Source organism: Danio rerio, chromosome 23, assembly GCF_052040795.2.
Source record: "Danio rerio strain M-AB ecotype USA chromosome 23, GRCz13ab, whole genome shotgun sequence".
Taxonomy (NCBI): Eukaryota; Metazoa; Chordata; class Actinopteri; order Cypriniformes; family Danionidae; genus Danio; species Danio rerio.
Window position 1 is genome coordinate 5497992 of NC_141043.1, and position 27540 is coordinate 5525531.

The 27540-nt window shown below is 38.4% G+C and overlaps 2 protein-coding genes and 1 long non-coding RNA gene across 3 annotated transcripts; 2 read left to right on the plus strand and 1 right to left on the minus strand.

Moving 5' to 3' along the window:
* Positions 1-4462: 4462 nt before the first annotated feature.
* LOC101885606 (uncharacterized) lies at positions 4463-14676 on the plus strand. Its single transcript, XM_087306494.1, has 6 exons — positions 4463-4597; positions 4798-4818; positions 8087-8237; positions 12046-12173; positions 12266-12410; positions 13172-14676. Exons 2-6 carry the CDS (start codon positions 4798-4800, stop codon positions 13486-13488), a joined length of 762 nt encoding a protein of 253 aa, XP_087162620.1. The 5' UTR covers positions 4463-4597; the 3' UTR covers positions 13489-14676.
* A 1759-nt stretch (positions 14677-16435) lies between these two features.
* LOC100330487 (adenosine receptor A1-like) lies at positions 16436-21753 on the plus strand. Its single transcript, XM_087306486.1, has 2 exons — positions 16436-18480; positions 21048-21753. The coding sequence occupies exons 1-2, from the start codon at positions 18158-18160 to the stop codon at positions 21751-21753; spliced, it is 1029 nt and encodes a 342-aa protein (XP_087162612.1). The 5' UTR covers positions 16436-18157.
* LOC147838147 (uncharacterized) lies at positions 21055-26070 on the minus strand. The gene is made up of 3 exons (XR_015523106.1): positions 25505-26070; positions 24638-25440; positions 21055-23727 (listed from the first exon to the last, which is right to left on the minus strand). It is a non-coding gene; the product is annotated as an uncharacterized LOC147838147 (long non-coding RNA).
* Positions 26071-27540: the final 1470 nt, after the last annotated feature.

The following is a 27540-nucleotide window of genomic DNA, read 5'->3' on the forward strand; positions in this document are numbered from 1 at the left end:
TAAATTCCAAGTACAATCGAAGGTCTGCAGGAACATTTGATTTATTGCAATTAAAGTCAATAGTGCTGCAGAAAATAATTGTGTAGATACGGAGTATCATATATTACACTGCGAATGAATAACTTTAAATGTAAATATAAAAACTACAGGTGGGCATAGATTAGATTAATTCCGAGATTAATCTAGATAAAAAAAATAGAATAATCTAGATTAAAATGGCTCATTTGAATTTTGCCAAAGGCATTCAAAATATGTGTGCTACCCAAATAATTTTTCTTTGAGAACGGATTTCTCAAGCCAGGTGGCGCATTAGACCAGAAGCTTATCTCCTGTTTTCAAAATACATCACAAACTGCTTGAGAAACTGTTCTACTCTGATAATTAGTGATGAAAATAAAATATGTTCAATAAGATGTACTTGTGTTTACTAACTGTTTGTTCAGTTAAGCATGAATTTTGTCTATCTACATAAGCTCCAAACAGCAATTTTTGATCACCTTAATCTGACTAAAGTCATAACTGGACTAAACAGAAATGGAATTAAGACGTGGAGTATATATATATATATATATATATATATATATATATATATATATATATATATATATATATATATATTAGTGGCATTATTGAAGTAAACACCACAATCAGTAAACATCGTCATATAGGACTTTTCGCCATATTTTCCGACAAGATCCACACACGTGGCTGTCAGTGAATTGTCAAGGAGTGATTACACATACTATTTAGGCAGCACAAACACTCATTCTAGATGCTGAGTCTTGTTATCTGTTAAAGCACAGGTGTCAAATCCAGTTCCTGGAGGGCCGCAGCTCTGCACAGTTTAATTCCAACCCTGCTTCAACACATTTACCTGGAGTTTTCAAACAAAACTGAAAGACTTAATTAGTTTAATCAGGTGGGTTTAATTAAAACTGATCGACTCATTTGTAACGGAAAAAGGTTCGTTACTCGAAGCTTTCCAAGTCAGATCTAGATGAGAACCTCATGTGTGAGAGAGCACTGTGCTGCAAAAATGTCAAATGTTCACAACTAACCAACTCATTTATGTAGTAATACAAGAACAGTAATATAAACACAATTACTCAATTACTGTAGTTTATTACACATAAGTTATTTTACATTACACAACCGATGACTGTAGTGTAATCCAAGAAATTCTAAAGTTTTTACAATAATCGTATCCAACTGGTCTTTCACCCACCACCTCGTTCAAAGCGGGGATTGAACCAGCAATTTCTGCATGTGAGGCGAATGCTCTGACGAGAAGGCTAGGAGTGTGGCTTTTGGGAGTGCACGCACAAGCTGTCCTCCTTTACACACTACACTACAATATGCAGTGGCCTTTAAAAATAGTTGTAAATAGTACACTAATACACTTTAGTGTGGTGCAAAACCTTTTTACTATAAATTACTATTGCTTTTTAGTTGAATTACTGGTGCGTGGGACCGGTGCAGTGCTTTGAAACAGTAGAAATGTATGTAATTGACGCCCAATCTCTCGATATAGACTTTACTAATCCACGAGGGTGTTGAAAACCTTTGAATCAAAATTCGAAGCAAGTCATGTGAGTATAAGCGAAAATGAAGCTTTGGACATCACTGATCACGCGATGATGGCAAAACAAATCAAGCTCCTATACACTGCTTCACTGCGAGATGTATAGTTTTTTTTTTATACATGCTTCGACGCATAACGTCACATTACTACTGCTTACCTTACCACGCTAATAGACCTGCATTTGGATCCGCACCCCTGTTGTCAGCATCACTTCACCGTTACACTAATATCTGCAAAAAAGTCCACTTTTTGAGAAAAAAGAACCACCTCTTTCACCACTCTTTTTTGGTGAAGAATGGTTCAAGAAGGCAGGTAAGAGGAAAAACAAAAGACAAAAAAAAATATAATAAATTAAATAAACAAGTACATAACAGGGCGGTGTTATGCGGTCTAACATAGGCAGTGGCGCAGTAGGTAGTGCTGTCGCCTCACAGCAAGAAGGTTGCTGATTCGTTGGTTCGAACCTCGGCTCAGTTCGTGTTTCTGTGTGGAGTTTGCATGTTCTCCCTGCCTTCGCGTGGGTTTCCTCCAGGTGCTCTGGTTTCCCCCAGGTGCTCCGGTTTCCCCCACAGTCCAAAGACATGCGGTACAGGTGAATTGGGTAGGCTAAATTGTCCGTAGTGTATGAGTGTGTGTGAATGTGTGTGTGGATGTTTCCCAGAGATGGGTTGTGGCTGGAAGGGCATCCGCTGTGTAAAAACTTGCTGGATAAGTTGGTGGTTCATTCTGCTGTGGCGACCCCGGATTAAAAAAGGGACTAAGCCGACAAGAAAATGAATTAAATGAATTAATAACAGGGTAAGGGTGTGGTAAAATCTGAAAAATGTGGTAAAAATCAGGCTTTTGGGGGTTTTAGTTTTCTGGATTGCTCTTTAAGTGAAGTTTTTAAACTAATTTCGAGAGGAGCATGTGATATAATTGACAGCAGCTGGCCACCTATCTATACGCATTAGTTAGCCAATCAGATCTATCCTAACCCACTATAAGTAGCCTAGCTAGACATTACTCCCTTATCTTCGTTTTCCGAAGAAACCCCCCATCCACCCCTTTCTCCTCCTTTTCTCCTTTACAAAAAGGGGAGCTCTCGAGAACCACCTGATCTCGTACTCCCCTCACATGCTCTATGGACCTGGCGGGAGCCCTGGGCTCAACTATCTCCGAGCTCAGGGTTCTCTCCCGGGACAGCATGCCAAACCTGCTTACAGCTGTCAAGCAATATCTAAGTGTGAACTCTTGAAACCACTGTTAAAGTGGGTGGGTGGTCAGCTGATGCTTTTGAAAACACTTGCTGTTTCTCAATTCCAAGAACGCAGAGAACGGATCGCGTCCTGTGAGAAATGAGATGCTGCATTCTTCCTGAGGGTCACGTGACCTTCATACATTTTAAATGGAAATTTTATTAAACATTACAGCATTCATGCAACGATTTATTGTTTTTCCTCTTTGTAAAATATTTACTACGCAATAAAAATTATAATTATATGTTGCACAAATAAATAAAATAGATTTCAGTAAGAATTACAGCAAACAAACAGAAGAACACATATTGAGAAACAGCCAATATTGGTTTGGTTTAAGGAATGAGAAGAGTGTTCATTCGATCACTCAGTCAGTCAATTGACGACAGTGGCCTCTGGTGGACTTATGTGAGAAGAGCAGGTACGAATGGCACTTTCAAAAGAAATTTGAGATCTGAAAAAGCGCACACAGCAGCCTCTGGTGGATTCAAGAAAACACGGACGTATTTGTCGCACTCCAGAAATTTATATTGGGGTACGTTTTCAGAATTAGCCTGGATTATACAGTTGAAGTCAGAATTATTAGCCCCCATTTGATTATTTTTTTCTTTTTTAAATATTTCCCAATTTATGTTTAACAGAGCAATTAAATTTTCACAGTATGTCTGATAATATTTTTTCTTCTGGAGAAAGTCTTATTTGTTTATTTTGGCTAGAATAAAAGCAGTTGAATTTTTAAAAAAAAAACATTTTAAGGTCAAAATTATTAGCCCCTTTCAGCTATATATATTTTTTCGATAGTCTACAGATTAAACCATCATTATACAATAACTTGCCTAATTACCCTAACCTGCCCAGTTAACCAAATTAACCTAGTTAAGCCTTTAAATGTCACTTTAAGCTGTATAGAAGTGTCTTGAAAAATATCTTGTAAAATATTATTTACTGTAATCACGGCAAAGATAAATTAAATCAGTGATTAGAAATGAGTTATTCAACCTATTATGTTCAGAAATGTGTTGAAAAAATCTCTCCGGTAAACAGAAAATGGGGAGGGGGGGTATAAAATGTTTTAAATACATTTAGTTAGCAAAAAAAAAAAGTACAGCCTTGTTGATATAGTAACCCATCGAAAGCTTCATCTCAGTCTGTTGTTCTAAATGTGAATCATTGGCCACAGAACAGGAACATCCCAACTCACACACAAGAGCAAACTAATTCAGTTGACATTTAATGTAAAGTGGGTTTTTACAGTTTTCTATTTACGCTAGATAAACATTCTTCCCAAACAACACCATAAACATGTCAACAGCAGTATTACACCGAGGTTAGAGAGAATGTGTTCATCTATCTCTGTTTAATACACTCATTACCACAATAATCACTCTGACAGTTACAAGTAAAATCCCACTTTTTTTTTTTCTTTTGTTTGTTGGATACAAAATAACAACGTAGACCAAATGCCCGAAGGCTTAGACATGAAACGTGATCGTACCGTTAAACCCAGATGAGTGCTTGATTATTAGAGATTTGCATTAAAAGACGGGTTAAACAGACAGAGAAAGAGAGAGAGAAAGTGTGTGTGTGTGTGTGTGTGTGTGTGTGTGAGAGAGAGAGAGAGAGATAGAGAGAGAGAGAGTCTGGTGGATATAAAAGCTATGGATTTGACAACAGGTGCACATTACAGGTGATGCTCCGCTCCACCTGTTAGAAGCTCTTGTTCAGCAACCTTTGCGATTCATTAACATCTTCTCAGGCACACTGGAACTACCTTGAGGTAAACTCACAAGTCTAGATTATCATTCAAAAGTGTTGGCAGGAATCTGTGCTGATGTACTGGAGATTGTTTGTATTTGAGCTGTTTTGTCTGTCATCGCATGAGTTATGAAATGTTTTTGACTGATCAAACTGCATTCTAACAGCATTCCAGTCTTGGACTCATTTTAACATGTCTTTTATTATACTTTTTAATTTTAGATGTTGGCAAACCTTGAAAATGTGAGTATTATTTGTGCTTAATTGTTTGCTTGACTGAAGGGATAGTTAAAGAGTTCAGATGCTAAAACCTTTAAATGACATCCAAAATGTTGTGCTAAAATGATCGCCTCCTATTTTATAATCAGTTATTTCACTTTAAGGACCATGTAAATAACTTATTCGTCACTATAAAAGTTAAATTACTCAGCCTACAAACAGGAGTCGAAAAAATAATGCTAATTGTATAAGAAAATTTAGCATCTAAACGTTTCAATTGTTGTTTAAAACAAAGAAAAAATGAAGCTTTTTACATTCCTACAGATCTTATTTATAGTGCTTCTTCCAAAAGTGGTAATATATACATAAAAATGTGCAGATATATTTTTTTAAGTAATAATTACAGAATTAAATATCCATATATTAACCATACACTTGATCTAACAGATAGGGGTGTAAATAAGACGTCTCATTGGATGCATCATCATATGGTGTTTGTTGATGCTTCAACAAGTTATGTGAAACAATTTTAATTGTATTCTATTTAGTGTTATATCATTCATTCATTCAAACTTTATTTATAAAGCAATTTTGTTCTTAAAAAACTTTGGTTTTTATAAGCTTTTTGGTTTTTATTACCACTTAACAACCATCAAACAGCAAACCGAACTGCTATACAGTAAAATGTCTTCACAAAACAACACTTGACTTATAAAAGATACTTTAAAAAAAAACAGATATGTAAGACATACATGAACACTATTTAAACAAATATCAAATCAAACGTCAAGGAGAAAGTATGGGCTTGAGATGGGATTTGAACAAATGTGTTATCTATTATACTAAATATGATATCTATCATTATGTTGGTATATTTTGATATGATCTGCTTCATTTATAGATCAATTAACTTTTTTTTATCAACTCACAAATGCGAGCAAAGTATAATATGAGAATGCAATTGAACTCATTAGTTCAGTTGAAGATTTAGTTTTAAATAATAAAGAAAGACGTGACATAAACAATAATAAAAATATAAATGGATCTTTATCAAATGTATATAAAATCCCTTTTGTAAGTTTTATTTAATGCACACTGCAACATGGGACAACTCGCCTTTGTCCTACATGCATATTTGCTTGTTTGTATTTAATTGATGCTTTAGTTTTTAACAATAAAGAAAGACGTGACATAAACAATATTAAAAAAATAATTGGATCTTTATCAAATGTATATAAAACCCCTTTTGTAAGTTTTATTTAATACACACTGCAACATGGGATGACTCGCCTTTGTCCTACATGTATATTTGCTTGTTTGTATATGCAATGCAGGCAAAACAGATGTATAATATTACTACTAATAGGTTAGCACAGACTCGTAATGCAAATGCATGTTACGTCACATGCCTCCTGGTGCATGTAAAACACTAAGTTTACTGAGAATTCTTTTGAATGCACAAATCAAACAGTGTTTTGCAACATTTGTTCAGTACTGTACTGTATTCAGTCATGCAAAAAATACAAATAAAATAAATAAATAAATAAATAAATAAATAAATAAATAAATAAATAAATAAATAAATAAATAATAATAATAATAATAATAATAATTGTTTAATTAAATAAAATACCACTTGTTTCCTTGGATGTACTGGATTTATTTGAATCAAAAATGTGAAAAGGACTGATAACATTATTTCAAATGTCATATATATATATATATATATATATATATATATATATATATATATATATATATATATATATATATCCATTTACCTATTCAAATGTCAATTTTTTTATTATTATTATTATTTTTTTTTTTAAGAATGTCAATTGGTCAACTTAACAAATGCTTTCATTAGATGTGATCAACAATCAGAATAATTTCATAACTCAGGTTGAAATGGAACGATTCTCTCGACTCAGGATCCAACATTGATCTCACTTTACATTTTATAATGATTTTTCAAACAAAATTGAGTCAAGACCATTTAGAAATGAACAAGTGCTGTATTTTAATTCCATAAATATTGCATGTTTTCTTATGAGGTAAAACTGTATCGTCAAATAGCAAATTTGGTAATAGGAACTTTTAAACAAATCACAAATTAAACAATAAAAAATAATAATAATACAAAAATAAGTAACTAAATAAACTATAATAATAAATAAACTATAACTGAAATTTTTAAGTTATAGTTTTTAAGATTTTTGTAAGATATATATATATATATATATATATATATATATATATATATATATATATATATATATATATATATATATATATATATATATATATATAAATAATCTCATCACTTTAGAATTATAAGGTTCTATCTGTGACAACCTATTTACATTATGGGATGTTTTTTATAGGTTGTTTACATTTTAAGAGTTTTTATTTAAAAAAAAACACGTTACACATACTGTTTGCTGTATGGAATCCAAAAACGTTGAAGCTCAATATCTCAAAATCATTCAGAATGCAAAGAGAACCTTATAATTCCACATATAAGTGTAGTAGTCATGATAATTCATGCATTCAATGACAGATTGTGTTCATTATTTTGCATGGAAAAAAAGGAAAAGGCCATTGAAGTATTAATGGACAGTGATTTTACTTAAGAAAAATAGTACAAACGTAGCAAACACATTTCTTTAAATGTTTATTAATCTATTTATATGGCATGTGAAGCTTTGGGGTCAGAAAGTTCTTAGATAATATCATAAAACATTTTTTTCATCTTGTTTTTTTAAAGGTAAATGTAGCTGTAGGTTATACAGTGCATTGTTAACTGCAGAAGTCCTTTATTGAAAAAATAAAGAAAAAGACAAGTACTGACAGAGATCAAGCCTCAGTCAGGTAAAAAAAAGTAATGCAAAAGTAACTCAATAGTAATGTAACGCTTTACTTACCATAAAAAGTAACTAAATTACATTTTAACTCAATATTGTGATGCGTTACTTTCAAAACGAATCCTCCCCAACACTGTATATACTGTATATTTAATAATTAATCAGGATATCCACATTCATTTTAGTGTAAACACTATTTATAAGACATCTAATCAGTAGCGTGACATTTGTAGAGTGCAGAACGAGACACAAATTACATTTTACTTAAACGAATATAACCTGTCAATTCTGAGAAATTATTAATAGTGGTCTTAAAATTTGTATATAAAAAGTGAAAGGATAATGTTTTATTTTTCTCCTGCTGATGACACATTGTGTACAGTATTATGCATCACACTCACTGTAAGCTAACGTTCTTTAATTTACAGATTCAGTACTTCCATGACATGTGCCCTCGAGAGCCGTCAACAGGGGCCCTGGATCTGGACGTGATTGAAGAGTATCTACAGGAACACTTGCTGGAGGTCATGCCAACACCCTGTGTCCAGCGGAGGAACCATGAGGACTGCAGTCTGGCAGGTGAGGGTTAATTAGCAAAAACCAATACACCACCAGACCTGTGAGGGGAAGGCTCGCTTCTGCTTTTTTTTCAGATTAATGGAGGCCCAGTTTTTACTTTATAAGGTCAGTGATTTCCTCTCTGACAAAGCTTCTTTATTTGTATATGAAGACGTGAATTCCATCACACCAGTCGTAGACATTTAGGTTAGTGTGGTGAAATTGTGAAGACGGTGGAAAGTTGGTGGTAAATCATGTTCTGAGTTTATACCTGGGAGTTTATTTCTCTCAATTCTGAACTCTCACTTCTGTCTGCCCGGTGACCCTTGCTTCGTTGCTAATGTAACCCTGCCGGTGCTACGCCACCCAACCCGCTCTGAGCTGGTATCGAACCGGCAACCTTCCGCATGGGAGTCAGGTGCTCTAGCAAGGAGGCTAAAGACCATGGCCTCTAGCATTTAGAGCTCAGAGGAGTGAGGTTTACCTGCACAGCATTCACTAGCTGGCCTCCATTACACTCAGCCCCCTAAACCTCACTTCCATCCGGGTCAAGGCACCAATGTAACCCCGCCGGTCCTACGCTACCCAACCTGCTCCCACCTGGAATCGAACCGGCGACCTTCCGCATGTTGCTAGAGCACATTTAGAGGTCAAAGGAGTGAGGTTTACCTGCGCAGCACTCACTAGCTGGCCTCCGTTACACTAACATTGATCTTATTGAGAGCATAGCTGTGTTTATGTGCTTTAGGAGGACTGAAAAACAGCGTTGATTTTTAAGAGCTGTGTCCACCAAATCAATTCAGAGGGGCACCCAGCTCTGTGAGTTCATCCACTCCTTCAGAAACTATATATGGAAGCTTTCAGCGGTGCTTCTGACTGAGCCGAGCCAAGTTTGATGAACATTTGTCGGTGTTGGCAGCAGGATTTTCCCCAGGACACCAACAACAGGCACTATGTCAAAATCACGTCCCCACAAGAGCAAGCGCCTGATTGGTTAACGTGGCGCGAATGTCCACTAATTTTCGAGCAAAATATGCGATATGTGCATTAAGCATGTCAATCATGCAAAAATGCTCAAACTGCGTCAAATTGCGTCATTTGCGCCGCAGGATGTCAATTCGCATCCTTGTATTGACTTAACATGTAAAACACTCGTGCTTAACGCTTCTTCCCCTTCTGGTGTGAATGCAGCATCACAATTCAAATTTGTTTTTCTTTCTTTTTCTTCTCATAAATGTGGCATTACTATTAATTCAGTTGTGACCTCATAGGCCTTACAATAGTGATGCTCGGATGGCGGTTATATCCGCGGGCGATAATGAAAAAATACATTATTATTAATTGTGGGTGGGTTGCAGGTGGATGTAGTCGCACATGGCAGTGGACCAGCAAAAACAGCAGAGTGGGCTTTGCAGAATGGGAAGATGAGATGCCTAAAATAATGGATGAAGTGCAAGAGTAGCCTACTGTTCAAAGTTGAGGAGTCATCAGAGGAAAATCTGCTATCATTCTGAGAGAAACAAGATCGCTTATTTCCATGACTGCAGCGCCTTGCAAGGAGAATCTTGTTCATTGCTACAACAAGCAGTGAAAGCAAATGCTCATTCAGTGCAGCTGGCCGCATTTTGGAGGCAAGGCGGAATCGCCCGAAGTAGATGTTATTCTGTTTTTGCACAGTGTGAAGGAAAAGACCAAGTAAACATAACATAGCTGCCATTTAGGCTGAAGTAGCACCCTTTTTGTTTTCTGTAAAAGCTAAAATGTCTTTTGTTTACTTTCTGTTTCTATTGAAAATGAAGAAAATGTTGTCTAAAGACAAAATAAATGTTCATTTAAAAACGTTTACGATTAACGCATTATTTTACTATCAGAAATGCGCAGATTAAAACTTAATGAGGCCCCGTTTACACTAGTGCGTTTTAGTTTTAAAATGGCGTTTTAGAATGAAAACGATCTGCGTCCACACTAGCGTTTTACCCACCGTTTCTGAACTGCTCTCCGTCCACACCAAAACGCTGAAAAAGCACATCACGTGACCACACACACACACACTCTCGGGCAAGCGCTGCAGCATTTCTACCCAGATGAGAGCTGTGCTGGTCGGACTGCTCATCAAGCATCTCCCGCTGGATCTAATCTCACTATATTTGCTAAACGTGATATTTAATTCATCTTGTTGTCTATATCTATTGACATATTCCCTGACTTTGGTCTTTTGAATCGATTACTTGTTCACAGGTAACTTATTTTGGCTGAGCGCAAAGATAAGTTAATGGAACCACGTACATTCTGTATACTGACTGATTGCTTGCCTTTATTTCCAATAATGTAAACTTATTGTGCGTTATACTTTCATAATGGCAGTGATGTTATATAGGCTCTGTTTTATTATAAATATGCATACAGTGAAGATGCAGCACGACGCATCAGCATTTCTGCTGTCTAATAAGTTGTTAATATCAAAAAGAAAATAGGCAGTTCATTAAATCATGTTTTCATTTTATTGTTGAGAAAGTGAAACAACGTGTCCAGGATGATGTGAATAAGGTTATAAAGTACACTGTTCCCTTTGAAGATTTACCGGACATGTCCTCGTGGGTCTGTTTTCCATATCAAACTTGCGAAGTCTGAACTTACAGGGGGAGGATGCGAGACTGAACTGTGTGTGTAGGCTACTTAATATTGAGGAAAAGCCCCAATCAGATAGGCGAATGTCGGCAGCTCCGCCTCCGTTTTCCGATGTCTCTGTTTTCCTCCATCCACACTGACATGGAGCAACAGCGTTTTAGAATGAAAACGACCTCTCCAGCGTTTTCGAAACGCTCCGTTTTCGGCGCTCGAAAACTCCGGCGTAGTGTGGACTAATGGCGTAACCGTAGCAAAACTTACGCGTTTTAAAACGATTTAAAATGCATTAGTGTAAACGGGGCCTGAATCTGCTGTTAATATCCACGGTGACCAGAGCCGGCGCGCCCATAGAGGTGACCCAAGTGGCCATTAAGAGCGGCAGAATAGAAAGGATGGCATCTGTTCTGACTCTTTTTTTTTATGCAATTGTTTACATCTCGCAATTGCTGTAACTTCTTCATCAGAACTGCAAAGTCACAATGCTAAGGTTTTAACTTGAAAGATTGATGAAAAAAAATCTAATTTCTTCTTTTTTTTTTAAATAGTCTGTTTGTAGTCAATAAAATTATCTTGATAGTCAATAAAAGATTATCCTGCCCCAGGGCTTGGAGAGTAATCCAAATGAAATCTCAAATGTGATTGAGGAAACCTGTGATTGTCATGCGTATCTGGTCAGGGAAGCACACGTTTGAGCAATAACTCTCCTCCAAAAACCAGAGGGCACTCTCATGTGAAAACTCCCAACACCCATGAAGAAGAAATTTTCGAGTGCAGCATTTGCAACACTGAATAGTTCATCGAGAAGCTACACAAACAGCTGTCATTATAACAGAATGATTATGTCATTATCGTCCAATTAAAAGGATTTTGATTTTGAACGCAAGGCTTACCCTGCCTTAGAGGTTTAAAATTATGAACTCTTTTCTATAGAATCTTATTATTTTTTTATGGAATAAAGTTAAGAAATGTAAATGGCATTTTTATCTCACATTTCTAAACAATGGCCAAACAAATGATAACTCTTTGAAAGTGGCCAGAAAGCAGTATTTATTTACACTTTAAGCTGAATCATCTAATGTTATTATCAAACTTGCAGTTGCAAGTTAAGTCGAGATAGGAGCCACAATGTCTTCTAGCCTTATAACATTGTTCGTTGCAGCGAGTAGCATATGCGATAACAATGAGTGATTTGTTTCCACAGAGAACAGCTGGTCTGGTCGTTATGCATATGAATGGAATTACGGTGAAGTCTCAGGAACAGATGAGACTCGCAAACAACAGACTCAGCAGCAGCAGACGTGGCTCTGCCAGTCCAGTCACAGCGAGTGGGTAGGTTTAACCAGATGACAACATTGCAGTGATATAAACAACAGGAATGCATGAAGTTTGAACTGAGCATGGATGTCATTATTTACCATCAGGGACGCTTTCAGTATGACAGAAGCCACTGCAGTGATTCAGATTCGCTCTCCACCAGCTCTGGGTGTCAGGAGTTTCCTCCTTCTCCAACCACAGACAGGACAGGACAGATCGCGTACGACTCGATGACACTAGCGCCACTCACAGGTAAAACACAGCGAATGCCTTATTTTAATCTCAGTTTTAGAGACTGATGCATTTGAATGAGTTGTATGATTTCGTACATATTATATATAATTTAGAATTGTTTTTTTAGAGTACGTTTGCATGAAACCATCTTCATCAGAATATGCATTTTAGACATTCATTTCAGTGACAACAGCACTCTGGTGGCCCAAAAATATAAAGCTTATGAAAGCTTTTATCAAGTTTTATCAAGTAGTTTGAAGCCATTTGACCAGTACTTACTTTTCACTGTTTTTTCTTTTATTGCCATTATACTCACCGGCAAAACCGAAATGTCCTTACACTGCAGATTTGAAAGACACCGGCGCTTTCTCGTACTGTTGCCTCACTTCGCCGCTGCTTCCTTGTACTGTTGCCTCAGCCTCACTTCACCGCCGCTCGCAATGTTAAAGTGTGGAATGATTGTCAAGCTCCCCCTAACTTTAGAGCACAGTGATTAGATAGTTACTCGCGGGGAGGAGTTTCCTCATCTCAGCTCAAAGACTTACAGGCACACTCAATCAATTCGGGGAGATATAAAACGCACATAAATTATTTAAACGCAAAACCGAGAAACGCGTAGTAAATAGGTTCATTTTTATTTAGAGATGAACGCGGCATAATAATCATTGATAACACAACGTATTGTGCACTGGTGTTTTACTGATTTGGTAGATGGATGCATGTAAATGTTGCATTTTTTCTCTTTGAAATTCACTAAAAGCAACTACATTATTTCTCAGGTAAAAGGAAGGAGCGACTGTTCCAGTTCTTGTATGAGATGCTGCAGACACCAGACATGCGGAGCTGCATTTGGTGGGTTCAGTCCAACAACGGGACGTTCCAGTTCTCGTCGCAGAACAAGGAGAAGCTGGCAGAGATGTGGGGCAGGCGAAAGGGTAACCGCAAGACCATGACCTACCAGAAGATGGCACGTGCCCTGCGAAACTATTCCCGAACAGGAGAGATCTGCAAAGTGAAACGCAAACTCACCTATCAGTTCACAGAGAGAACACTGAGAGGCCTGCAGAACAACTCGCAGAGGTTCATGGGTAGTTAATGTGATCTGTCCACCAATGTTTTTTTTTTTTTTTTTTGCAACCCAGGCTCATTCAGGAAACGTAGCCCCGTGGACGTTATTGGAGACTGCGAAATATGTCCCGGGAGTTACGCATTTGTGCAGTTTTTGTTTTCGCGAATCCGTGAGAGGCCACTGTGCATGCTTTTTCGTGTCTCGAACGCCTCTTGTGAGCGCCATTTGCACCCGCACTGTTCTCGCGTAAAGCCCCCGGAGGCTGCTGTCGAGCGACTGTATGTCCGACTGACCAAATGATTGACTGGGCAACGGCCAATCAACCGACCCACTCTCCTCTTCCTTCCCTTAACCCAACCAGTTTTACCGATGGACCCACGGCCGGCCCGCTCGCTTCCCTCCCTAATCCCAAGCAACGATTTACAAAAGCCATCCAGAAAAAGAAAAGCCCTTGTCTGATTTTGACCACGTTTTTGGATTTCATCATGTTCTTGCCCTGTTACGAACTCGTTCACTTTGTTTTTTGGATTCTGTTTTTGTCTTACCTGATTTCTGGAACCGATCTTCCCCGGACTCGAACCCGGTCATCGCCTTTGGCTCCCCGCTCCGCTGATGTACACAACGAGCTAACCGGACAAACTAGTTGCGGTGGGAAAGCCCTCCACATGGAGGTGAGCTATCAGCCGGCGAGCACGAAGAGAAGCGGCATCACACCACCCCATAGTGTTCGCTTAAAAAAATGAAAAGCAGCCATACGCACCTCCAACCATGTAAATCACGGTCTCCAGAAACGTCCGCGGGGCTGCGTTTTCAGAATGAGCTTGGGTTGTTTTGTTTTTTTTTTTGTTTTGTTTAGTTTTCTCAAGGTGGGAAAGTGTAAACAAATACTGCGTATTTTACAGAGGTGGTTTTGCCTTTTTAATGTTCATAATGCAATGTGGGTGTAAAACAACACTGATTTTCTAATTCTACATGGCTTAATTAAGGCTAAGTTGATCTTTTTTATTTACAATAACATGGAATTGTTGAAGGTGATCTTTGAAATATGTTAATCTGAGGATTGTTGACCATTACACTACGTTATATGTAGTCATGAATCCGTTTGTTGTTGCTCTTTTTTTTATATAAAATGTGCTATTTTTGTGCTAATTTGACTTTTTTAATGGCATTAAAATGTTAATACTTGGTATTCTGGAATAAATTCATTTTACCTCACAGTTGTTTGCTTGGTTTTGGAGAATGAACAAGGAAATCAGCAGCCATAAAGTTGTTGAATCTAATACATTCCCCTGTACAATCAATGTTAATTTTTTATTCAGTATTTCTAAATATGACTCAACCTGACCAGACTACTGGAGGCAGGGGACATATGGCCACTTATACCCACCAATTGTCAAATTGTCCCCACCAATAAATCCCATCCGAGAAAATAATGCTTCGTCAACTCTCATTAGCCTAGATGTGCAGAAAGGGTTAAATCACATTATTGAGTCCTACCTGTACAAACACATAACATGTGATTGGCCGTGTTTTATTTTGCTGTAACATGAGAGGCTGTAGCTGTGTTTGGATGTTTTAAGCTCCAAAACTCCAAGGAAATGTTCCAGTTCTATATAAGGCTTATCACTGTGCAAAGGAGTACAGCTATCACTTGACGCAAAAGTATAAAACAGGCTTTACTGTCCAAGACTTGAGGTCGGTGACACATGGGTGTCAAAAGCAAATTTACACTTTTGAACCAGACTATCTAGTTCTGTTATTTAGGGGACAGAGCTAGCAAATTGCATGTGGCTCAAATCCGGCCCACACTAGACACTTACATTTAAACCACATACTGAATGGAATGATGGCACTTGGGCGGTCCGCTACAGTTTGTCAGATCTGGGCCACAAATAAGCCAAAGCAATACCACATATTAGCCGGAATTAAACCAAATGAATCAGAACTGATCCTATTCTGGGCCACAATTCGCTTTTATTCTGGCCCAGATCTGGCCTATTACTTCTAATAATGGATTAAACATTGGTAAACATCAGTGAATTATATTATTTCACCAAAGGGTAAGCCTCAAATAATTTTGTTTGCTGTAATGAACAAGCAAAGTTACAGCTTAATATTTATTTATATTAAGAGGTTCAGTGCTATGGGCCCATAAACCAAATACTTTTCTCCATGATGGTGACTTTAGTCTATGTGGTCCACATATGTTTTAAGATAACTGGGTTACATTTGCCATATCTCCTGTGGGCCGCTTTAGGCTTACAACCACATTAGCCAGAGCTACCTGTGCCAAATATTTGGCAAAAGTGGCCCACATTTGTTTTAAGATAACTGGGCCACATTTGCCATATCTTCTCTGGGCCACTATAGGCTCAAATACACATTAGTCACATTAGCCACATTAGCTTACTGTCTCGAATATTCACCAAAAGTGGCCCACATATGTTTTAAGATTACTGGGCCACATTTTTCATATCTTCTCTGGGCTGCTATAGGCTAACGTCTGCATTAGCCAGAGTATTTGCCAAAAGTGGCCCCAATATGTTTTAACATATGGGCCACATAAGGGCTCACAGCCGCAATAGTCAGAGCTTACTGTGCCAAATATTTGCCAAAAGTGTTCCACATATGTCTTAAGATAACTGGGCCACATTTGCACCTACACGTGTGAGCCACTTTAGGTTTAGACCCAGATTACCCTTAAAATCTCCCATAGGAAACTGAATCAAAAGTTCTGAAACAATTGCAAAAATGAGCACACTTCCACATTGAAGAATAAGGTTGATATAACTTGTTTCATGCTCAAAATGCCATAACCATTGACTTTCATTTTATCGACTTTCATTTAACACCAGAGACTACAGTTTCAGCTGAATTATTCTTTAATGTACTGATGAAGAAACAGCACCTAAGGTATCAGGCTTGTTTTTTTATTTATTTATTTATTTTATTTATTTATTTATTTTTTGGCCAAAAATCTCCTATAAATCCAACTCTGCCTTTTAATTGTTTACAATAAAATAGTAAACTTTTGTAGGGGGGGGGGGAATTTAATGCTGTCAATATTGCATTAAATGTTTTACCATTCATATTATTCTCCTGCATTTTTCATTCTGCAATAAACCTGGCAGTATATGCATAGTTAGAATTTTTATTTTCTTTTTTTGTTGTTTTTGTTGTTGTTGTTGTTTACAGCCTTTTAAATTCTTACACCGATAAGTCGCATCACGAGGAGCTGATGATATGATAATAAATATCTGACATAAGCCTGTGCTCGATCTGATGGCAGTTTGCCACAAGCTCACCATGTACATATTCACGCACATATGTCCTCATATGCAAAGCATGTGTACTCTGGAAAACCGCCACTACAACAGAACAGTTAATGATTGTTGAATGGGCAAGATGTTGTGTGTATGGTATGTCAGTGGCTTGCTATTGAAACCACACAAGCTGTTGCACGTGTTGTTTAATTTGTTAAATCTTAAAATATTAAATTACAGCAATTTATTTTCAGCACTACAAGTAGCCAACTTCCTGTTTACATGGCTGTTGTATGAAACCATTATTACATTCACAAACATGTTGAAGTACTATTTTTACCTAAAATGGAAACTTTTTGTTTTGAGGGTGTTTCAGTTAAGATAAAGTAGAATGTCCTCATCAGTTATTATATGAGAGATGTAGCTGCTCCCCATTGTATTTATCATGGTAACCAGTCAGTCAATTTAAGGCCTGCTGCTATCAGGGATACAAAGCATGATGCAGTTCTAAACACTGACCAGCAGATGGAGTAAGTGAAGTTTCACAGGTAAATAAATTGCATTTGGTGCCTAATCTTCTTCTTGTTCTTCTGACCTAGAGTATTCAATCCAAATCAATTCATGTTTATTTATATAGCGCTTATATGGCTACATTTTCCATATCTGGGCCACTATAGGCTAACGGCTGCATTAGCCAGAGTTTACTCTGCTGAATATTTGCCAAAAGTGGTCCACATATTTTAAAATAACTGGGCCGCATTAGCACCTACACGTGTGAGCCACTTTAGGTTTAGACCCAGATTACTCTTAAATAACTGTCACTATTTTGCCAATTGTGGCCCACATTTTTCCTTTGTCATTTGGGCCAATTTGATCATTTTCTACATGGGCTGCGACCCTCCAGGAATTGAGTTTGACATCCCTGCCTTAGACGCTTTAAACAAACATTCCAGAAGATGGCTTTCATAGTGATGACAAGAACCATTTTGGGTTCCTAAAAGAACATTTTTCAGCTTTTAGGTTCTTTAATTGTCAGATGTTCTCCAATAAACCAGAAATAAAACCTTTATTTTTTTTTAGCATTGTATTATAGCATTAGATAACTTCTAAGTATACACGAGTGGTAAAACAAGTATGAACAAAACATGTTCCACCAATTTGATAGCGAGTTGGAATGTATTGTAACACCCCTATTGTCATCTGCCTACGAATGGAATTAGCTGATGAGATACAGATGTGACCGTGAATAAAATTATGTATTTAGAAGCCTTTATGAGTGGAAATGAGACCCCCAGAGATGCATGCTGAAGATCAGGGTGTGTGTGTGTGCGTGTGTGTGAAGGAAGAACTCTCTGCTTCACATTTCTCCATTTCGAGGAGACTCTGCTCTGTTTGCTGTTGTTGGTGGAGGGTATGCTGCAGGGTTGATCCTCATGGCCTGGCTGATCTACACATCTCTGGAGCTGCTCATCGCCGTGTCCTGCTGCCTGGGAAATGTGCTTGTGGTCTGGGCCGTGTGTTTGAAACGTGTCCTCCGTCAGCCCACCTTCTGTTTCGTGGCGTCTCTGGCCGTGGCGGATTTCCTGGTAGGCTCAGTGGCAGTGCCCCTGGCGGTGCTAGTGGACGGCTGGATGGAGATGCCCTTTCAAGCTTGTCTGGGACTCAGCTGTGTGGTGCTGGTTCTGACTCAAGCGTCTGTGCTGTCTCTGTTGGCAATCGCTGTGGACCGATATCTGCGCGTATCAATACCTCTTAGGTACAGTAAGAGATGCAGCATTATTTAAAATGTTTATTGTATGAGATTTTATGCATGCTTATGACAATTGTTAAGTGTCACTTGCTTAGTCAAGTCATTTTAGATGCAAAATTGTTTATTATGACAACTTGACATCAACAAATACATCCCAATTGGTCCTAATTTTTATTAGTATTTAATAACATTAATGACAAATTCAGCTTGTACCACAGTAATTGAGGTCCAAAAAAAATAATTATAATGCTGTTATAAAATTCATGACAAATAACTTCAATCATGTTAAATTATGATAGATTTAATGGGGACTTTAAATAAATTCAATAAAATTTAAAGAAAATCAACTTTTTTTAACTGTTTGGACAGAACTGTGTGTAGTTAGTGTATTCACAGTCATATTGGGGTGATATAAAGACATTGTTTTTTAATTTCCTGACGTTAAAATAGGATCCAAGTCCCTCCCATTTTGAGGCCCACCGCTACGTGATGTAGGAGTGTGATTGACCGACGCATATTAACATGTCTACGTAGTAATGCATATAATCATATCAACAAGACAGGATGTGTGCAAAGTGACTGAGAAATTAAAGATTTGTTCAGCTTGTTGTGATCACCAATCCTCATTAAATATGATTAAGAATGAGTTTTACAAGATCAAAACGTTTTTAAAACAGTTCATGTTTGTAAAATGATTTTAGTAAAATCGCTACGAAATTCAGCATCACAGTCACATGACGGTATAATTATTAAGATGCTGCAATCCCAGTTTGTGGATGTTGAATCAGGTTTATTTTGTACATTAAAGAGCTACGAAACCCCCCTGTTTCAGCAGGGTGTTTTCACACCTCTAGTTTGGAAAAAGTCAGAAAAGTGGGTGTGTCCAGCTCTGTTTAGGTGGGAGAGTCGAGGGAGGGAAAGAGGGAACTTTGCATAAAAATGGGAGTTTCCTTTTGGGCACGCATGATTTTCAGAGGCAAAACAAACACTCAGACGAAGAGGAGAAAGACAGTGACTGTGTTTACATGGACATCAGTAATCAAATTATTTGCCAAATTATTAATGTGTTGATTTTAACAGCAGTTTGGCACTTTAACTTTCATTCAGGAACATTTCCTGCATGCTTCCCATGACAAATGAGATATTAGATGTGAGGATGAACTGCTGAAGAGTGTAGTTTTAATGGAATGTTTGATACTGCATGGTGAATGGGAGAAAAAAAAAAAACTCCACATTTCTCAGTAACTTAGAAGCACTCGGGAGGTAGCGTCAGAAAGCTGTGCGTGTACACTAACCTGTCACAAAATGCGGCGAAAATCCTAGTCTATGTTAATAGTTTAAGGTTTACATGTTTACATTCGGAGAGCTGCATTTACAGTGGATCTTTCAGTCCACAATACTGCAGTGATTTTAACAGACTGTAAACTTAGTAACTTAGAAATCATTTAGACTAAGGTATGTCTTTTAAAATAAAGAGTACTGCTGACTATCCGAACTAACTTGGCCATCTGAATGAACAAACAAAGCGCACTGATCACACACTTACCAAATGTGTTGAGACCGGACAAATCAACACAACCTGGAACCGTGTCTTTTTTAAAAGTAGACGAGCGGCAAATCCAGAGTTCACCATTTCCAGATGAGAAAAGCTCTCGTGTAAAAAAATGTTTCTCTGTCGTATGTCGTGTGCACTATAATCATCACGTGAGTACAGCTGCACTCTCATAGCAGGGAAATGAAAACGAAACCTTCATTGCAGCACATTAATAAATGCAACACAGACGACCCGTGTCTCCAAGTTCTTGTTCTTCCACTTCTTTTGGCAACACAACGTGGCGTCTCTCTGCCGGCTAAACACTGTAAAAACAGTCTTTGAAAATATCGTGCATATTATTAAAGTTGCACCGCATACACAATAGAGCGCACTGATTGGTTTGAACCAAGTCTTTCTCTTAAATTAATGGTGCACACTCAGAGATGTCACGATGTACTCGCAGCACATTCAGTCTCCTCACTGGAATAGTCACAAGTATCTTATCGCCGTGACGCAGCTTCAAAAATTGCAATTTTGGACATATAGAAAGATACTCATGTCCATCTGCCGCAAAAATATTATAAACATTCAGAACATCACACAGTGTCTGCAGAAGCTGTTTTTGGAGGAGACAAGTAGACCACTGTGATCACTGTGTTTGCCCTGGCTCAGTCCCGCATGTCATCAATGTACGAAACGTGACACAAACACACACACACATACGAACATTATGAAAAGCCTTGTACAGTTGGCGCTTCACCTCCATTATTTGGTATGATTGCATTCACATTAGAAGTGAACCGTAGCAGAGTTCGCATGAACCGTACCCTAGACCACCTCTTTCAGGCGGAATCGGGTATGGTTCCCGGGTGAGCACCCGAGTTCAGAAGACACGTTCACACTAGCTAAACGTACCATACTATGACGTCAAACGAACCCGGGTTTGGACCAAAAGTGCTAGTGTGAAAGCACCCTCAATAAACCTATATGTTGAAAAGTTGACATGAGCAACTTATGATGACTCGCTCTGTGATTACAGGTATAAAGAGATCGCCACTGAGCAGCGTTCATGGACAGCAGTCCTCCTGTGCTGGCTAATATCCTGTCTGCTGGGATTCATGCCTCTCTTTGGTTGGCATAACGGGGATTCACCATCCACCTCTCTAATGAACTCTTCCCATATAAATTGCACCTTTTTAGCTGTCATTTCTCTGCCCTACATGGTCTACTTTAACTATCTGTGTTGCATCCTGCTTCCGCTGGTGGCCATGACAATTCTTTACGGCCTTGTCTTTTACAACCTCCGCAAACGCCTCCGGAGAGAAGAGACTTCAGCACCAGAATCTAAACTCAGGACATTACTACTAAAGGAAAAGAGGCTGGCATGCTCTCTGGCTCTGGTTCTCTTGCTGTTTGCAGCATGTTGGATGCCTCTTCATCTTATGAATTGTATTTTGCTGTCAACGGGTCCACAAGGTGTCCCTCAGATTGCCTTCTATGCAGGAATACTCCTCTCTCATGCCAACTCTGCAGTAAACCCTGTGGTTTATGCCCTCCGTATCACGAAGATCAGGCAGGCTTACCTGAAGATCTGGAGACGGTATGTGGTCTGCCGGAGAGGACAAAAAGACTTTTCAAGTTCCTCATGGAGATCTCAGCCTGGAGATCCGAACAATAGGCATCAGACCATTGTACCTTCCAACACTGAACTAAAATCTGACTTAAACACTAAACTTAAAATCTAAAATCTAATTTTCTCTTTGTAATCAAATTCTGAATGTGTACTGTTGTAACGAAGGCCAGCTAGTAAGTGCTGTGCAGGTAAACCTCACTCCTCTGACCTCTAAAAGGGCTCTAGCGACATATGCTAGAGGCCATAGTCTTTAGCCTCCTTGTTAGAGCAACAGACTCCCATGCGGCAGGTCGCTGATTCGATCCCAGCTCGGAGCGGGTTGTGTGGTGTATGACTGGTGGGGTTACATTGTATTAAGTACATTAATTCAGCTTTTGTTTAGTAATGCACATAACAAATTAATTAATCAGATGGCCGTAACTCATTAGGACATGTACACTGCATGAGACCAAGTGATCAGCTGAAGTTCAATCTGGGGAAAAATGGGAAAGAAAGTGACTTTGAGTGTGATGTGATTGACTTGCTGTTCTAAGTATTTCAGAAACTTCTGATCTTTGGGTGATAAGGTCAGAATATGGCTGCAAAGCTTTGGTCACCAAGTTTGGCACTGGGGGCCTGGTGTCCTGATTTCAGCTTCAAACCTAATTGAACACACCTGAAAAAGCTAATCAATCTCTTACTGGTTAAGCTGTGGTCACACTGGACTTTTCTGCCCATTGACTTCCATTCATACACACGAGAATGCAACCGGAAACGTAAGCTCGTGCGACAAGTTTCACAGTTCGATGCGTAGCAAAGTTCAAGCTTGGTGAACTCTGACTGCAAAATCGCATCACTTGACTGCGTAAGACCAATCGAGGGTCAAAACATTACCTCTTTGGACAGAAATTTAAAACATGGACCAATCGCCCACTTTTTTAATGTCTAATCATCTTGTTTAATCCCGCCCCTTTTCGCAGCGCCTTACTACAGAATTTCACAAGCTCAAACTTTAGTGTGACCGCAGCATTCTACTCAAAACTTCTAGATAGGTGTGTTGAGGCAAGTTGGAGCTACACTCTCCAGGACATCAACCATCAAGGACAAAGTTTAGTCTCCCTTGGTGTAAATAATCTGAAAACATGGATTCATCCTGTCTTGTATCAATGCTACATCATCATCCATATCACTGTCTCAAACTCAATTACTGGAGGGCTGCAGCTCTGCACAATTTTGCTCCAGCCCAAATCAGACACTCCTAATCCAACTAATCAAGGTGTTTAAGACTACTCTGGACGACCTCGATTAGTTGGATCAGCTGACTTAGAATGGGGTTGGAGCAAAACTGTGCAGATGCGGCCCTTCAGGAATTGAGTTTGAGACCTATGGTCTAAAGACTATGGGCCGTATCTTACACCCGGTGCAAGACGTGGTTTTATGACTTGTTGCTATTTAAAGACCATATTTTTCCTGTTTTCTGCCATGTTGTTTAAATAGCAAATCCATTTGCGCCACTTTGTGGACTCATGGGTGTTTCGGTCTAGATAAAAGGCGTGTCAAGGCGCATTGTTGGCACGTTGTTTTTTGAGGAACTAAAATAAGCTGCACAATAGACCAGCTGAGAGCAGGTATATAACTCAGTTTTTGACCACACTTTGTTATTATTGCTCATTTATTCATTTGCTGGAAATTAGAACTGAATTTAGAAATAGTTTTTAAACAAATCTTTGCGTTTAACAAACAAAACTAATGTAGGCTAAAGGATCTGTGCGTACAATCCATTTCCTTATCCATGAAAGAGAGTGAAAGTTCATTTAAAGAATGAGGAGGCTCATTCTCGCGCTGCAGATGGCCTGTTTAACGGTTTTCTCGCTAGTTAAGTGTTCGTTTTTTTCACTTACTCCTGATTCACACGGGGCTTCAGCGGCAACGCTTGACAGAGGGCATGTCTGAAGTTGGGGCGTACGCGATTGTCATTGCAGTGTCAGCCAATAAAATTAGTCAGCAATTCCAAAGTGAATGGAAAGCGTTGATGTTGACGCCCTGTTTGAATGGGGCGTTACAAAGCCCGCCATGTAAATAGCAAATGCGCTATGGCGTGACACAACTGACTCTTATGCCGAGTTCAGACAGCATGATTTTCAAACTAGTCGTGTCACAGATGTTTTCACACTGCATGACTATCTGGGCTAGCGTTTCGTCGCTGCTTTGTTTACACTGCAAGATGGATCGGCGACATGAACATTCACATTGCATGACTTTACTATAGGGAGAATCGCTGACAACTTCGTCCAAACTACGTCTCACAGCCAAAAACATGTAGTATATCTTTTGTTATTAACTACATAATGAGAAAGAAGCATTTAATGGGGTAGAACATGTACCCCAACTTCGTCCAAACTACGTCTCACAGCAAAAAACATGTAGTATATCTTTTGTTATTAACTACATAATGAGAAAGCAGCATCTAATGGGGTAGAACATGTACATGTTTGCTCACCTGGGTTTAAAGGGAATTAGCCATTTCTCCTCAACTTTGATAATACACTAATTTCTTTCTGTATGAAACGTCAAACAGACACGGTTGCTCCTGAGTCCTGTCAAACCTCCACTAGTTTTTCCTCCATTTCGTGGGTCCAAATAAACCAAAAATGAGCGCTTTTAACTTCTCCCCCAGCCTCCCGCTGGCCTGCAGCAGGTATACACACACGCACACACAAGTGAATGCTGCTCTCTCATTGGCTGTAGGCAATCGCTGATTTTATTGTCAGTCAAAACTCAATTCACATGGCATGATTTGAATCGCCGACAGCTCCAGATATTTAGCATGCCAAATATCTCACAGGCATCGGCGACTCATCGGCGATTCTCTCAGATCGCGTCTTTGATCGTTCATACTGTGTGATTGTCACTTACGTGCACGAGCAGCGATTTGCCTGTGATTTCAGGCATTTGTCGGCGATTTCTCAAAATCTGTCAGCGAGCCAAAATCGGGGCTAAAATCACGCAGTCTGAACTAGCCATTAAAGGGAATGGGAGATGAGACTGTGACTGTTTTGTTTTCAAAACACACCCATAACTTAAGAGAATAAGCTCAACCCTGTTAGACCATGTGCTGAAGCACAAACTGGATTTTTTCATTCTTAAAATAGCAAAAGTGGATTCTGACATGCCCTTAATGCTTTTGCGCCCTTTGCGTCTACCGTTAAAATAGAGCCCTATATCAGAATCAAGATGTGTTTAACGGACACACACAAAAAGAATTTGACGTCATCTATCTGTGAGACATTCTGCAACCCATGCTACCGCACAACAAATTTAATCAAACTGTAGAGTTCATTTTACTCATAACATGCGCCTTGATAATAAATAATAAAAAAATAACTTTTTCAACCTTTCCCAGAGGAGGTTTGGAGTTGTTCTGATTGCATCATCAGGTTTAGCTCTTCTATTGAATCTTGGTTTGATGCTTATTGTTGAATCACACTGGAGGAAAGGGTCTGAAATCTTCTCACTCTGCCAGAACTTCATCAGTGGGAATATTTCATCGCAACAGCCAGAATGTCAAACCAATGATCAAAGACCACATATTTTATGCTAGGATTTGCAAGATTTGTCTCCAAAAAGCATATTGCTGCTGAAATCACACTGTGTGAACCGGGCTTAAGTAAAACACTTGTAAAGAGTAGAGATGACAATTTCTCTGAATTCCTCCTTACTGGCTTCTAATCATCCACATCAACTAAATTGTCTCACACTATCTCACCTCATTATACTCAAATCCTCTTCACAGTGTCGGATTTAGGCATGGGCAATGCCCCTACACCCATAACCCCGCCCACATGCCACTGTTTTTACTTCGCCCCCTACCTTCACCCCCCTGCCCGCACCCATAACCCCGCCCACATGCCACTGTTTTTACTTTGCCCCCTACCTTCACCCCCCTGCCCACACTTCATATTTGTCCTTTGCTCTTCACTGCCTCCTTATATCTTAAACAGAACAGCTTTGGGAATAGACAACAATCTCTTGGGAATGATTCAACAAGGTGTTGTGAGCAAGGTCATGAAGAGACACAAACCCATACGAGAAAGGTTTACCTAACACTTTTCTCAGAATGTGAGAGTCACACAGCATCACAGAGAAACTTGAATTTTCATAAGCGACAAAGCTGCATGACCACTAGAGGTCGCCACAAGCTAGTATTTCCTACTAGCCACGTTTAATCTAACAAATTTACATTTCACGATGCCTGAGGGGGGCCAAATTTAGCAAACATATATCATGCTATACTGTTTATAACAGTCTAGCAGATTATTTACAATGGACCCTTCCTGCTTTATATCTTGCAATCATAAGTGTTTGAGATATGGATATGTTTATTTGTTTATTATTTTTGAAGCTTGTTTAATTTTTGCTAAACAAAACACGTAATTATGATTGAGAGATTAAAAAAAATTCTCAAAAGACTGATAATAATATATAATACATTTTAGCATGATCAAATGAGGTATGGAGGATCATTACTGCAAGTTGTTTCAGTATATAAAGTGTTTAAAATATAATTAGAAATGCTATTCTTATATTTATTTAGATGAAACTGCAAAGATCGTGAAACAAAGAGAGAGATGCTTTCATAAAAGACTTTTACTCTGTTTAAAATGTGCTAAAAAATTTTCAGTAAATGTCCAATTGGAAGCATTTAGGCATTTTGTAGATTTTTTGGGTATCATATGATATATTTTACTCATCATGCATTTATACCCATGCATGGTGAAAACTGGTGATACATTTTAAAATATAATAACATTTAAAAAGTAACATTGATACAGAACTATCAGCATTTTGTCGCATGTTATGTTGCAATTAATTCAATCCACATTCAATATATATATATATATATATATATATATATATATATATATATATATATATATATATATATATAATAAATGTTTCCCAAATTATGTTTAACAGGGCAATGAAATATCCACAGCATGTCTAATAATATTTTTTCTTCTGGAGAAAGACTTTTGTTTTATTTCAGCTAGATTAAAAGCAGTTAATTATTTTTTTTTAACAATTTTAATGACAAAATTATTAGCCCCTTTAAGCTTTATATTTTTTCGATAGTCTACAGAACAAACCATCGTTATACAATAACTTGCCTAATTACCCTAACCTGCCAAGTTAATGTAACGGGGAGCCTGACACAGAGGGATCCATTTGCAGTATATTTAATAGACACAGTTCAAACACAATCGTACAATACGCACTCACGTGTAAACTCGCATCAACAGTATTCAATAAGGGTCGAAGGGCTGGCGGCTGATAGTCACAGAGAGATAAAACAGGCATGGATCAGTGGCAGGAAGCGTGGTTCAGAGTCTCAATATCAGGCGCGGGTCAAGGGCAGGCGGCGTGGTTCAGAGTCCAGATACAAGTAAGGTTCGGGGCAGGCAGAAGGCAACTCAGAGACGATAACAGTCCAGGATAATACACGGGAGATTAGGCAAGGGAATAACGCTCAGAGATGTTAGCCATAGCAGAACAAGACTCGCACTTAACTGGTGAGAGAGCGTGGCTTATAACAGGTAGCGTGGGTCATTAGCGGGATAGGTCTCAGGTGTGTATGTGTGCTTATCAGTTTACGTGAATGATGTAATGCTAAAAGTCCGGAGATGGTGGCCTCTGCTGGCCAGCGAGGGGAATGACTGGGACCGAGTCGGTGACAGTTAACATAATTAACCTAGTTAAGACTTTAAATGTCTCTTTAAGCTTTATAGAAGTCTCTTGAAAAAAAAAATCTAGTCAAATATTATTTAATGTCATCATGACAAAGATAAAATAAATCAGTTAAATGAGTCATTAAAAAGAAAATGGGGAAAAAAATTAACAGGGGGTCTAATAATTTAGGGGG

Coding starts and splice junctions, on each gene's coding strand:
- LOC101885606 (XM_087306494.1), top strand. CDS start 4,798: ATGTTGGCAAACCTTGAAAAT. Junction 4,819..8,086: donor TGTTGGCAAACCTTGAAAAT/GTGAGTATTATT, acceptor TTTAATTTACAG/ATTCAGTACTTCCATGACAT. Junction 12,411..13,171: donor GACACTAGCGCCACTCACAG/GTAAAACACAGC, acceptor ATTATTTCTCAG/GTAAAAGGAAGGAGCGACTG.
- LOC100330487 (XM_087306486.1), top strand. CDS start 18,158: ATGGCCTGGCTGATCTACACATCTCTGGAGCTGCTCATCGCCGTGTCC. Junction 18,481..21,047: donor CGCGTATCAATACCTCTTAG/GTACAGTAAGAG, acceptor CTGTGATTACAG/GTATAAAGAGATCGCCACTG.